The sequence below is a fragment of the Canis lupus genome, chromosome 26 (genome assembly GCF_048164855.1).
Source record: "Canis lupus baileyi chromosome 26, mCanLup2.hap1, whole genome shotgun sequence".
Taxonomy (NCBI): Eukaryota; Metazoa; Chordata; class Mammalia; order Carnivora; family Canidae; genus Canis; species Canis lupus.
Window position 1 is genome coordinate 48,454,749 of NC_132863.1, and position 13,428 is coordinate 48,468,176.

At 67.7% G+C, this 13,428-nt stretch overlaps 1 protein-coding gene across 1 annotated transcript; it reads right to left on the reverse strand.

The window, feature by feature from the left end:
• Positions 1-2,914: 2,914 nt before the first annotated feature.
• On the reverse strand, positions 2,915-13,014 carry GATA5 (GATA binding protein 5). The gene is made up of 6 exons (XM_072801693.1): positions 12,468-13,014; positions 11,073-11,248; positions 5,223-5,348; positions 4,939-5,026; positions 4,522-4,646; positions 2,915-4,196 (listed from the first exon to the last, which is right to left on the reverse strand). The coding sequence occupies exons 1-6, from the start codon at positions 12,997-12,999 to the stop codon at positions 4,041-4,043; spliced, it is 1,203 nt and encodes a 400-aa protein (XP_072657794.1). The 5' UTR covers positions 13,000-13,014; the 3' UTR covers positions 2,915-4,040.
• Positions 13,015-13,428: the final 414 nt, after the last annotated feature.

Genomic DNA, 13,428 nt, shown 5'->3' on the forward strand with positions numbered 1-13,428 from the left:
GGTGGCCGCCCAAGCCGCCCCACGCTGCCCGAGGTCTGCGGCTGCGGAAAGCCGCGAGCAGCCATAGAGGCCTCGTCCCGTCCCCGGAGACGGTGGGCGGCTGTGTCTGGTGGCGGAATGGCCTGTGCTTGACGATGGTGACAGCTGCAACTGTTCTTTTCTCAGAAATGTCCTTATTTGGTCAAATACAAAGTTGGTGCCCTGCACCACTTACCCAGACAACCATCTTCCCTTCTTAAGAAGCGCGTTCCCTTCGCAGCCGAGCACCTTGGAGGATCTGCGCCCATTCCTAGCGCGCTGTTCGGTGGGAGCCGCTCCCGCACCCCCCCCCCCCCCCGGCCTAGTGGCTCACGGCGCCCTGGGGCTGCCCTGTGGGGTGGCGCTGGGCGGGCACGGCTCCTGAGCCCTAGGGGACATGTGTGCACCCCGCGTGTCCACCCCATGTGCGCCCTGAGCACACTCTCGGCCACACGCAGCAAGAGTTGGAAAGGAGGGACCCCTGGGTGGCTCAGCGGTGGAGCGTCTGCCTTTGGCTCAGGGCGTGACCCCGGGTCCTGGGATCGAGTTCCGCATCGGGCTCCGTGCAGGGAACCTGCTTCTCCCTCTTTCTGTGTCTCTGTCTCTCTGTGTCTCTCGTGAATAAATGAAAATGTTTTTTAAAAAAAAGTCAGAAAGGACCCTGGCCGCGTCCCTGAGGACCTGGGGCGGGGTCCCCTGGAGGAGCCCTGCGAGGTGTCCCTGCGCTGCTTCAGGCCAGCGGCTCTGCATCTGCATCTGCAGCAGATCCCGGGGCTCGCAGTGGGTGCCGGGTGGGCCCCAGAGGTCTCCCCGCCGGGGATGCCCTGTGCACTCAACGCCTCCCCTTCAGCAGCAGGGGCTGCTCCCTCCCCTGGCACCTGCACCCGGCATGCCCCGCGGGGCTCCGGGGACACTTTCTGTGGCCAGGGCAGCAGCAGGTTCGAGGCCTGCCCCTTGGGCTCCTGCATGTCGACCTCAGCCCTGAAGGTGGTAGGAGGGTGTCAGGACCGGAGCGCGGCCAGGCTGGGCCTGTCCCTGGGCCCGTCCTCCCACGGGGGCCGCAGTGCCCACGCCTGCCAGCCTCCGGCTCATCCTGTTGTGGCCGCCGGCCGGGTGGAGCCGGGGCGGGGGGGTTGGCGGGAGGAAGGCTGCAGGAAGGGGTGCCGGAGCTATATGAGGCCTCCTTCCGGTCCTGACAGCTTCCGCCCTGAGGAGCAGGGGCAGAAAGGCTTAAATTAGCGGGACACCCATGCCCAGCGGTGGCGCCCGGCCTCCCCCTTCCTGGGCGCGGCACATGATGGCTTCTTCCTTCCGTCTCCGTCAAATCGTCCCCTCCTGTCAAGGACCCTCTTCACGGACAGGACGCCCGGGGGCCGCGGCATGCAGCCCCTCCTCTGCTCCGTGGGGACCCTCCCTGCCCTACGGTGGACGCCTCCGGGAAGGCCCCTTGGATTGCGTAGAGCTTCCAGGACACCTCCAGACCCTGACCGGCTGCATGTGTGTGCATTGCAGACCCGGCCAGAGGCACGTGGCCTCCTCCTCCATCTACAGATGGGGAAACCGAGGCTCCGACAGAGGCCGCGGGCTCCCAGGAGATAACTTCCTGTATGATGGTGCTGTGCCGTCGTCCCCTCCTTGCCCAGGTCCCCGTGTGGGCCCCGCGTGGCCAGGTGCTTTGTGCCACCTCCTGGGCCCTGGTGTCCCTCAGCAGCCCCCTTGCAGGGCGAAGGCCACGTGACGGGATGGACAGGGCGGGACACGGTGCAGGCCCAGGGGAGGGGCTGCGTGCCCCGTGCGGTCCTCGAGGGCGCTCTGCGGCCTGCCGCCGTCTCCGTCACTCGGGGCCTGGAGTTGGGGTGCCCGAGGAAAGGCAGGTCTGGCGGTGCCTTTGAGGTGGGCCCGGAGGGGCAGGGGGACGACACTGCCCTCCACAGAGCTGCTCAGGGCTGCACAGCGGGAGGCGGGCACTGCCACTAGGTTGTCTCAAAGTAATGACCTGGGTCTCAGGTGGGGCCGGATGGGAAGGGGGCATTGCCCTCCCTGGCTCACTCGTGAGTGGTCTCCCGGGAAAGGCAGCAGGGTCGGTGGGCATGGGGACGAGGCGGCAGCGGGTTGTCCCCACCCCGTGCCGGGGGTGTCACGTCCAGGCCGCGTCCACCTCGTCCACTCACGGGCACAAGCCCTGCAGGTGCCATCTGTTGCCCCGTCTCCTGCCTGGTCTGCTTCCTGACTGTGCTGGCCGGGCCGCTGCCCCGGGGACCTTCCTCTGCAGCCCAGTCCCGGCCCCGGGGCTCCCCGTGTGGCTCTGCAGGGACCTGGGGCGCTGGCCACCACGCAGGCTCCCGGGCCCCAAGGTTCTGCACGAAACTGGCCCATCGGGTCCCCAGACCTGGGCGGCCCCTGCTGTAGCTACGCGAGGGGACCCGGATTCATAGCCGGGACCAACGCGCTGTGCTGGTGGCTTTCTGTGGACGCCAGAGGGTGGGTGGCGGCTTCACCCGGCCTGCGGGGGGCCTGACCCATGCCCATGTCCCCGTGTCCCTGGGTGGGTCTCGTGCTGCTCACCGTGGGTCAGCAGGCAGCCAGGCGGTGTCGGGCGGAACCCAGTGCCCCAAAGCCGGGCTCGCTCCCCGTGGCTCATCGCAGGCCAGCACGGCAGGACGGGCAGGTGCGGCCTTGAGGCCCCGTCCACCTGTTCCTCCAAGTGCGGCCCCAGGTGGCCCCCTGTCCCTCCCCTGCCCGTGCTGGCAGGTGACCTCAACGCCACCGTGTTTAAGGGCCTCCTGGGTGACTCGAGTGTCCAGTGAGGCCCAGCAGAGCCACGTGTGGAGACACCCAAGGGAGCGGTGGTGGCGGGGATGGCTGGGAAACCCCACAGGCACTTGGCAAAACGAAATGCAAGGTCAAAGTCTTTATTTTACATTTGTTTTCTTAAGGCATCGTTTGTCTTTGAAAAAAACAAGACAAGATCACTCGGAAATTGTGCTGCTTGAACGGGAGGTGCCACCTCAGGGCGGACGGACTCGTCCGGGGAACGCGCTCCAGGCAGGGGGGCCCCACGCGGGCGGGGGCACAGCCGTCCCAGCTGCGGCTCCCGGGCTTTACATCAGAAGCCAGGACGCTGCCGAGTCCCCTCCCACTGCCCAGCTACTCCCGGCCAGGTCATCGGGCTCCCCGGGGCGGAGCTGTCACCCTCCAGAGCACCAACCGGGGGTGGGGGGGGTTCCGCAGGTAGACGGGGGTTAGTAACAATTCCGCTGGGACAACGAACTAAGCTGGGGTGATCCCAGGTGAGCCAGGACGTGGGGTCACCCCACCGCCGGCCCCGACAGTGCCTGTGGGGTCAGCACGGGGCCCCAGGTCCTTTACCCTGCCTGTCAGAAACGGTCACAATATGCAGCTTCGGTCAGCATGAGGCCCCCCTAGTGCCCCCTCCGGGAAAACCACCCAAATAAACATGCAGGTAGAGGATGACTACGGTGTGAACGGCTTGTCCCTGGGGTGGCGTCCTGCTACGGCGCACGACCTGCACATCTGTCCCAGGCAGTCCTTTACGCACGGGCGGGGGCATTCTCGGCGCGTGGCTGCATCCATCGAACGTGAGAGAGGGACGGATCCTGAGTGAGGCTTGAGGAGGTCCCCTCATTCACGCTGCCTGCCTGGCCTCGGCCATCCCGGTCGTGCTCCGGGGGGCTGGGGCTGTTCCAACTGCAGCAACTTGTAGACACGGTGATGGCAAATGTTGACCAGAGAGCTCGAGGTGGCGGCGGGGGCCCCGGGTCAGCCCTGGCCGGAGTGGCCCGGTCAGAGCCTGGCAGCGCCGCTGGGGCGTCCCCTGCTGTCCACGGTGGGGGCCCAGGCGCTTCCCCTTAGCCTTCCTCCCGCTCTGGGGCCTGACGGCTGTCTGTACACAGGTACCCGGCGCCCCCGGTCCCGCTGGCCCGTCTCTGCAGGCCTGGTGGCCTCTCTCTGCTGCGCGGGGGCTGCACAGGCAGCCCAAGGGGCCGCAGGTGCCCGAGGACCTAGGCCAAGGCCAGCGCACACCAGGCCTCCTGGCGCAGGGTCCCACCCAGGCCAGCCTGGGGCCCCAGGGCTGCGGAGGGGAAAGCAAAGTCCTCGGGCTCGAACTTGAACTCCAAGTGGCTGGGGGCCAGGGGGTTGTCCACGGGACCAGGGGCCTGCAGGGAGAATGGAGACGCCCGGGGAATGCAGGATGGCGGCAAGGAGCCCTCACGACCCGGCCAGGTTACCCCTGGGCCTCCGAGGGCCCTGGAGTGGGGTGGGGGCTCCTCGCCATCGGCAGGATGACACACGAAGCTGGAAGCCTGACACCCACCACGGCCCAGCTGCTGGTACCCGTGCTCACCTGTGTGCCCAGCCCTGAGCTCCTGGGGGAGGCCCCCGGGGATTGGGACGGGGTGCGACCGGGTTGGGGAGTCGGGGCTCCCTTAGGACGCACCCAGGAGCCACCCTGGGCACCCCACCCCATCCCACCTGCCTTACCTGGGAGGTGATGCTGGACCCGGGGCACGAAGGGGATGCCAGGCTGGGTTTGGGTTTCAAGGTAGCCGCTGGGCTCTCAGGGTCCAGGACAGAGGGCGGCGAGGCTGTGCCGTTCCCCAGGCCTCCTGGAAGGGGGGGCATTTACAGAAGCCGCCAGGCCCCGCCACGCGGGTCACTTAATGGAGGGACAGGGTGGGGCCCCCTCAACCTGCCCTCCTGCCCCACGGCACCCGGGCCTTCCCCCCCGCCAGGCGCCACCAGGGCGCAGTCAGGAGCACGGTGCTTGAGCCAGACATGGAACCGTCTAATGGAGCATCTGAGACACTCTAGGTGACTCCATGGGGCGAATGTGCACCCCCAGGAGGGCTGGGGATGGGGCTCCCGCCTGGCACAGCAACAGGCCCCGGCCCCATGCACCTGAGTTGCTCTTGGTCTTCACAACGCTCTTGGGTTTCCGTTTCCGCGTCTGGATACTTTCCTTCTTCATCGCCAGGGGCCGCGGCACCTGGGAGGAGCAGGCAGGGGCGGGTAGGGGCGGGTGGCAGGTCCTGTCCCTGCTCACCCCTGGGCCCCTTGCCCCGTCAGCCCTGAAGGAGCCTCAGTGGGGCCCCACGCTGTCTGTCTCCTGCCCCCCAGTACCCCATTTCTACCCCCCACTGACCAGCGGGGGTCCGCTCCCTGCGCCCACCGTGTCCACTCACCCCGTGCAGCTTCATGTAGAGGCCACAGGCATTGCACACCGGCTCCCCGTCCGCGTTGCGCCGCCACAGCGTGGTGGTGGTCGTGTGGCAGTTGGTGCAACAGAGGCCGGCTCGGCGGGACGAGGACTGTGGACGGGGGACGCCGGCATTAGCGAGGGGGGGGCCTCCGCACCACGGCCCAGGAGGGATGCGAGCCGGACTCAGGACTGACCGGCGGCCAGGCCCGGGGCACGTGGGGCAGGGCGAGAAGGCGCTGGGGCACCGAGGTGGTGAGGTCTGCCCTGGGCAGGGACCGTCTCCATTCCTCGCAGCTTTGACCACACGTACTCTGAGCCCCGGGATAGTCCCTGTCTGGGCCTCAGTGTCCCCCTCAGTATAAAGGGCGTGAGAACAGCCCCACCTGCTGGGGCAGGTCCTCAGGAAGAACCCACGGCAGGAGAGCAGCTGCTTTTCTGTTACCATCTCCCCTCAGCTGCCGACGCTGGGCCCTCGCCCCGGCTTGCGAGGACGGAGCAGCTCCCCCGGGCCCAGGGTCCCCCGGGACCTCAGGCCCAGGCTGCACCTGCAGGAGACCTGTTGGTCCCGCGGGGCGCCCGCCTTCCAAGACAGGATCTGGAGCGCGTGCTCAGCTCAAGCAGTGGGTGGTGGGCTGAGGGCCCAGGGTCGCCTGCCTGCACCTCCCTGGTGCTGGCCACGGTGTCGCAGGGCAGAGCAAGATCAACCCATCCGGAACCTTCCTGAGGCCCCGGCGTCTCCCTGCAGGACTGACCCCCGATTCTGCAGGTCCATCTGACCAGGGGCCCCAGACCTCTGCATGGGAGAGCCTGGTGAGGTCCAGACAGCAGCAGCTCCGGGGGGTCCTGAGCCAGCAGGGTGCTTGGGGCTCAGGAATTTGGACCCCACAGGCCCGGGAAGGGGCCCTGCCCCGGCTCAGGATTCCGTGAGCTGCCGAGCCCAGCCCACCTCCGCGTCGGAGGGCCAGGTCACCTGCACGCTGGGAGCTCTAGACGCGCGTGCTGGGCGCAGGCCCCCAGGCCCCTCGGACCCCAAGCCCTTCCCGGTGCCCTCAACACAGCCAGCTGGCAGCTCCGCCCCCGGCCCCCCAGGCTGTATCTTCGGGGAGCACTACTGCCTTGTTCTCATCCCCAGGCCCGGCCCTCCAGTGCCCCCAAACCGGCCCAACCCTTTCCTCCACGTCACTGAACCCCCCGGGCAGGTCCCTGGGGGCCCCACAGGGTGTGATGCAGGGTCTCTGACCACCTTCCCGTGGCAGCCGGGGTCAGGCCAGGCCACATCCGATCTGGTGTTTGGGTGGCAGGACTGGAGCCCGTGAGGACCCCAGGGGACGCGTGTCCTCCTGGTATTCTCCCGACAGAGCGGGGTGGGGGGCGGGGGATACGCAACCGCAAAAGGACGGTGTCCTGGGTTGGGAGTGACAGACACGGACTGGCCTCAGCTTCCCTCTCTCTCAACAGTCTCTTGTATCCCTCCTCCTGCAGTGGCTGAGCGAGGCCAGCCTTGCCCACCGTCTCCTGCCCACCGTGTTCCCGCAGGCTGCGGTCAGCAGGGCGAGGGCACAGGCCTGCCCCCGGGAATGGCCCGGGAGGAGGGGCGGGAGTGGGTCTCAAGCCCTCTGCCCAGCCATTCCCAAGAAAGCTCAAAGCCTCCCCGCCCTCCCCTCCCCTCCCCTCCCCTCCACTTCCAGCTGCGGGCGGGCGGCTGCCCCTGCTCCAGAGAATTTTGCCCTGTTTAACGGAAGGCCTGGCCTCCGGGCTCCAGGCAGGACTATGTCCCAGGCTCCAGGACAAAAGGGCCAAAAGGCAGGACAGGGATGAGGCCGCGGAGGCTCGAGGAGAACACAGGGCCAAGCCTCTGGGCCTGGCTGGGGAGACCTGGTCCTGATGTCCAGCCAGGATCTCCAGCGGTCCCCCAGGGGTACGCGGGGCTGGGACTCGTGCACGAGCCAGAGTGGACGAAGCTGGCGGCCAGCCGGGAGCCCAGCAGAGCCGGAAGGGGAGTGGTGGCTGCAGCCCCGGCCAGACCCAGACAGAGCATGCTCAGAGTGGGAGCACCGGACCCAGAGTCAACAGGTCCCAGCCTGACCTTGCCTAGCAAGCGGCTGCTTTCACTGGACGTGATTTGAGTGTCCCCTCCCTGTCCCATCCCGCTGTCCCACCTGTCCCTCGGGTGCCAGAAGCTATGCACACGGGGGGTGCCCCCTGCCCTCCTGGAGCCCACCGTCCAGCGTGAGGCGGGGTCCCTGCCCCCACTCCCCATCCATCCCCTTTCCTAAAGGGGTAGGAGGCCGTGGGACCCGCCCCAGGCATCAGGATGCACAGATGCAAACTTTGGACGAGCAGCAAGTGCTCTAGAGCACGTGTTCCTGCAGCACGTGGGACGGACGTCAAGGTGCCAGTTGCCGTTTGTCTGAAAGTCACACTTACTGGGGTGTCTTGTATTTTAGCCGGTGAGGTCCCACCTCCTGCGGCGCATCCGGCTGGGACCCTCAGGCGTTCTTACCGATCTTTGCTCCCTTAGGGCTCACACTGCTGTCGCACCAAACCCGCACCGTAGTGGAAGGTAGGAGGGCCGTGGCCTTCCCATGGGCCACAGCCCCTTCACACCGAGTCCTTCCTACAGAAACGTGCCCACCCCCAGCACACACCCTCAGGCTGGCTGCGCTCTCCCCCAGCGTCCCCCACAGCTCCCGAGCAGAGCAGCGTCTCAGAAGAAGGAGAGCCCGAGACACGACATGCCACGTGCATGCGGGGAAGCAGCCCCAGGAGCTCACTCACCCGCACGCCGCACCTGGGGAGGGGGGGGGATTCTGGAACCCGGATTAGGAGTGAATTATTTTTTAGAAAGCATAAATTAAAACTAAGAAAACGGGAGAAAATAAGACCTAGAAAAAGATTTCAAAGCATTTGCTGGTTTATATTTCCCTCTCCTCCGGCCGATGGGACACGGCGGGCAGAGGCTCCGGCGCGGACAGAGGGCCTCCCTCCGCTGAGCGCCGAGCACACCCGGGACGCGTCCCCCGGGCCGGCCCTCCCCGCCTCGGCTGTCCTTCCTCACGGCCTGGGACAAGCGGCGGGGCCTGGCCTCCCGGGGCCTCCTAGCTGCCAGGCCTCCCTTGGCTGAATTTTGTTTTTCTCTTTTGGTCTGTTCTTTTCAAACGAAGTTAAACTTCAAAGCCTGCTCGCAGCTGAGCTGCCCTGAGCTCCAGGCCCGCAGGCCTCGGGTTCAAGTGAAGACATGGGCGGTGGGCAGTGCGGAGCCGGGGCGGGGCTGGCGGGGGGCCCACGCCGCAGCGGGGTGGCCGGCCTGCAGGGGTGAGGCGAGCGCACGGGGAGAAGCAGTTCTGCAAGTAAGCGCCTCGGCTCCCAAGCAGCAGAGCAGCAGGACGTGGCCCGACGCTAAGCGGGTCCTCCATGCCTTGGGAAAGGACATGTGGGGGACACGTGTGTGCCCTGGGGTTCAAGGGACAAGTGCCAAGGGACGAGTCCACGCGGCGGGCCGTGCAGGAAGGAAAACCCAGGGTCCTCACCAAGGTCCGGATTTGCTGGGCGAAGGATGCTGGGCCCCACGTGGCACCGGCTGCTTCCCGGAGCTGGCGCCAGCGGTCCCCCGGCCTTGGCCGCGGGGCTCTGACGTTCGGGGGGATGGGGGGTGGCTCTAGGGGACCTGGTCAGCCCGGCAGGACCACCGCAGCTACCCCACTGTCCCCGGTGACAGAAGCCTCAGGTCAAAGGTTCGAGGGGCCTGAGGATGCAGGCGGCAGGCCCAGGGCAGAAGGGACAGGGCTCCCATGGGGGGGGGGACACACGTGCTTGTTACTGTCACATTCCTCCATTCTTGGTGACAAGCTTCTAGGACACTTGTAATCATTTAGAAGGTTAGGACGGTTCTGTCCCGGGGCATTAGTTCTGGCCACACGCGAGGGGGCGTGAGGCACTGGTGGGGCCAAGGCTGGGGCCACGGGCCAGTCCCCTGTGTCCGGAGCCCTGTGGGCCCGGCTCTGGTCCCAGCACGCTCCGACAACCTCCACGTTTCCGGGGGAGCACGGGGAAGCAGTGGGCCACCCTCCCTGGGTGCCAGGCAGGAACCCAGACACAAATCAGAGCCTGCTCGAGGACCGGCGGGAGCAGGACGGCTACAGGAACACCCCCCGACCCCCAGCCCCGCTTGGCAAACACGTTCCCCACTCAGAGCTGCACGGGCCTAGGCACACGGGTGACCAGGCTGCCCACCCTCTGAGGCCTGTGGCCTCGGGGACATTCTTCACCCCAGGAGGCATCCTTACAGCGAATTATCCCTTGTCCCCAGACCAGTCCGCAGAGGTGGCCAAGGCCCATGTACGCGCCCCGCCGAATCTGTACAACAGAGCACGGGGACGGCGTGTGCAGGGGCCTGGGCAGGGACAGCAGGCTCCTGGCGGGCGGGGGGCACACAGGAGCCCGGGGCAGACAGTCCTGGACGGACCGCGTGCCCTCTGAGCGTCTGTGAGCCCCGGGGTCATCGTCCTGATGCCTAGATGGTGACCTCCGTCTGCTGGGCCCCCAGGGCAGGAACTTCTGCTGGGAGGTGAGCGCTGGGAGGGGTGCGACCCCGCTGGGGAGGATGGATGGAGCAGGGAGGGGACCCCGGGGTGGGGGTGGGGTTGTGTCCTCCAGGACATGGTCACTCTTAGCCTCAATTTCCATTTTTCTAAAGAATGGTTTATTCTTATGGGGGGGGAGAGGGCGTGGGGCAGGGTTAGGGGCGGGGCGGGGGGGAGAGCCCCAGGCCGACTCCACGCCGAGCGCAGGGCTGACCTGGGCTCGATCCCACGACCTGAGATCATGCACGACCTGAGCCGAAACAAGAGTCAGACGCTCACCCACGGAGCCCCCGGGCGCCCTAGCCTCAGTCTCCCTATCAGTGAGGCCACCTCAGACGCCAAGCCGCTGCCGCAGAGCCTCAGGCCGGGGGCCATGATCACAGGGGCAGGGAGAAAAGTGAGGGGGTGATATGGATTCTGAGGTACCCGCCTTCCAGGAGGCACAGCGTGGGTGGAGGGAAGTCGGGGGGACCTGGTCGGGGGCTCCTACAGCCCAGCCGCTGGGTTCACAGTAAAGGCCGGCTCCCGAGCGCCACGCAGCCGGAACAGCATCCGCAGGGGCAGCCCGGCGCCAGCCCCCACCTTGGCCCCCCACTGGTCCCAGGCACCAGAACTGGCCGGAACCGGCTCACACAAGCATTGGACCAGAAGGCTAGGCTCCCTGAGAAACAGCCGTGCCCAGACCTCGGACCCCAGGGCCACGCAAACAAAGGCAGGCCCTACCCCGTACAGGACCGCAGGCGCATCCGAGTTGGCCTGTAGGATGGTGTAGAACTAAGTCACTACAAACCTTTATGCAGCTTTGGGGACCCCGCCCTGTTGGGGGCAAAAGCGGAGTCCCTGTCCCCTGCTGTGTACCCGGCCACACAGCAGTAAAACCAAAAGTGAAAACAAGTCTCAGCCCCCACGGCCTGGTAGCGGGTGGAAAATGCTCCCCGAGAGGGAGGGAGGCCAGGGCTCCTCCTGCGGAGGATTTCAATGTCCTCTGACAAAGCGCACCCAGCGGCCACCTTCCCCGTCGGCCCCAGGCCTGGGCCAAGTCACCCGCGCCCCGCCCCGCTCGGAGCCCCAGGGTCAAGCCCCAGCAGGCCGGCTGGGACCCAGGTGGCGGTCCTGCTGTAGGGCCGGGGCCTCCCAGCTGCCCAGAGCACTCCCGACCCGGTTCCGGTTCCGCACTTCTCGGTTCTGCACCTCAGGTTCCTGCACCCCCGCCACCCGGACTCCAGCCGCCCAGCCAGGCGGGCACTCACCAGGCGCTTCTGCGGGCGCACGAGCGGCCGGTTGACGCCGTTCATCTTGTGGTAGAGGCCGCAGGCGTTGCACAGGTAGTGGCCGGTGCCGTCGCGACGCCACAGCGGTGTGGACAGCGCCCCGCAGTTGACACACTCGCGACCCTCGCCGGGGAGCTCTTCCAGAAAGTCCGACACTACGGGGACGGGCAGCTCGTGGGCCGAGGCTCTGGCTTCCCACCGCCCACAGCAAGCGCGGCCTTTGCCCTGCACTGTGTGCGCCTTGAATTTGTTTTACTTTAAAATTTATTTTATCTAATTTTATTCTACGTCTTAAATTTACATACAATGAAGTTCAGGACAGATTAAAAGACACCGGTTAGCGTTGCCTTTGTGGGTTGGGGGAAGGTTAATAAATCAAAGCTCAGATTGCACAGCAGGGAATCGTCCCCCCCCCACGGGGTGTCACTTTGATCCCCGGGGAGGCCTGGTCGCGGCGCCAGGAGAGGGAGGCCGCAGAGGGGCCTTGTTCACATGGGGCAGTGGTGGTGAGGCTGAGTGGACGGTGACATCCCACAGGGGACACGGCGCCCTCACCGTCAGCTTCACTGTGGGGCAGCCACCGTCCCCCCAAAACAACAGTGCAGCTGGGCCGTGTTGCGCACTTGGGGCTGCTCAGGGAGGCGGCCACTCCCGGCTCCCTCCAGGCTGGGCCGGGCGTCCTGGGGGTTGATCCCTGGGGGCCGATCCCCGTGGGGCTGCCCTGGGCTCTGGTGGGGCTGCCCTGGGCTCCATTGGGGGCAGGGAGTGGAGGAGGCGGGGGTTCCCGCTTCCTGCGCAGAGGAGCCAGTGGGGACCAAAGGCCGCTGGACCGTGGGCCAGCGAGGGCTCCTCCGCCTGCGGAGTGGGACCTGGTCGCTTCTGGCAGCACACACAGGCTTGGCTCTTGGTGTTTGGCTGCAGGGGTGAGAGAGTCCCCGGTGCCAGCAAATCTCTGCCTTACAGGCCCGGATCCATTATCCAAGTTTATACCCCAGGGGAGCAATTGAAACCAGGTCTCAAATTAGAATATGTAAACATTCTAGGACAGAGGTGACCCCGCGGGGGCTTACTTAGATAAGCCCGTGTTTTGAATTTTGTAAAAATCCCCTCCAAAACCTCAGAAGAGGGTTTAAGAGGTAGCCTGTAGTTGGGACGGCCCAGAACGCTGGGCTCAGATGAACGAAACGTAGAAACGCTTTCTTACCAACGTGCAGAAGAGCTCAGGCCGCGCGTTTTCATCTCAGCCCCCGAGTCCCGAGTCCCGAGTCCCGGGCCTGGCCGCTGGGCCTGGCGGCGGGAGAGCCCTCCCCAGGGCCGAGCTTCGTGGGGTGCGGGTTTGCACCGGTGGGGCCCGCGCCCCGGTCTCGCACTCACCGAAGGTGGCTCGGCGGCCGGGGAGGCCCGCCGGGCGGCTCTGCAGGCCGTGCAGGACGCTGCCTTCGAAGGGTCCCGAGGTCCAGGCCGGGGCCCCCTCGGGGCTCACGTAGGCCGGGTAGGCGGCGGGGTAGGACGCGCCCACGGGCCGCCCGAGCGGGGCCGGGTACTGCTCGCGGGCCAGCAGCGCGCCCTGGTAGGCGCCCCCGTCCCGGGCCCCCGCGCCGCCGCCGGGCCCCGAGGGGCTGTGCGGGAAGGGGAAGGCGGTGGCTGCGGGCGGCGGGGCGGCCGGCGGGGGCGGGCTGCCGGGCCCGAAGGGGGCCGAGTCGGCCGCCTGCGCCCAGCCGGGGTGCGCACCTCGCCCCGGGGCCTGCGGGCCCGGCTCGCACGGCGGCAGGTAGGGCAGCATGGGGGGGACGCGCGCGGGCGGCACGAACACCGGGGAGCCGGCGGCCGGCGCGGGCAGGAAGGCGCCCGAGTCGGTGTAGGCGGCCTGGCCGGGGCTCGGGGCCAGCGCCAGGCTCGGGTACATCCTCCCCGACGCGGCGGGGACCTGCGGGCACAGGGCCGCGTCGGGGTCACGGCTGCTGGGCGCCCGGGCGGCGCGCGCTGGGCCGGGGTGGACGGCGGGGCGGGGGGCGCAGGGGTGCGGGGGGCGCGGGCAGCCCTGGGGCGGCCGGGCCACTCGCCTGGTCCCCCGCCGGCCGCGGAGCTTCCCGGGCGGCGCGGAGGGCGGGCGGGCTGCGGACTGGGAGCCCGTGCGCGCGGCTCCGCAGGGAATCCCGGGCGCCCCGCCGCCCCTCCGCGCCGCCCCGGCCCGCCCCGCCGCCCCTCCCTCCCTCCCTGGCTCCCTCCCCTCCCGCGGGGTCAGCGCTGGGGCTGCGGCCGCGCCACGTGACCCGAGCAGGCCTGCGCGGGGCGGGCGGGGAGGGCGCGGGCACTGGGCACACGGGGCCCGGCC

Excerpts from the sequence above, each read along its gene's own strand:
- GATA5 (XM_072801693.1), bottom strand. The coding sequence starts at position 12,999 with ATGTACCCGAGCCTGGCGCTGGCCCCGAGCCCCGGCCAGGCCGCCTAC. Across the intron at positions 4,647-4,938 it reads GAAGACCAAGAGCAACTCAG|GAGGCCTGGGGAACGGCACA; the intron begins GTGCATGGGGCC and ends CCCCCCTTCCAG. Across the intron at positions 4,197-4,521 it reads GGTCCAGCATCACCTCCCAG|GCCCCTGGTCCCGTGGACAA; the intron begins GTAAGGCAGGTG and ends TTCTCCCTGCAG.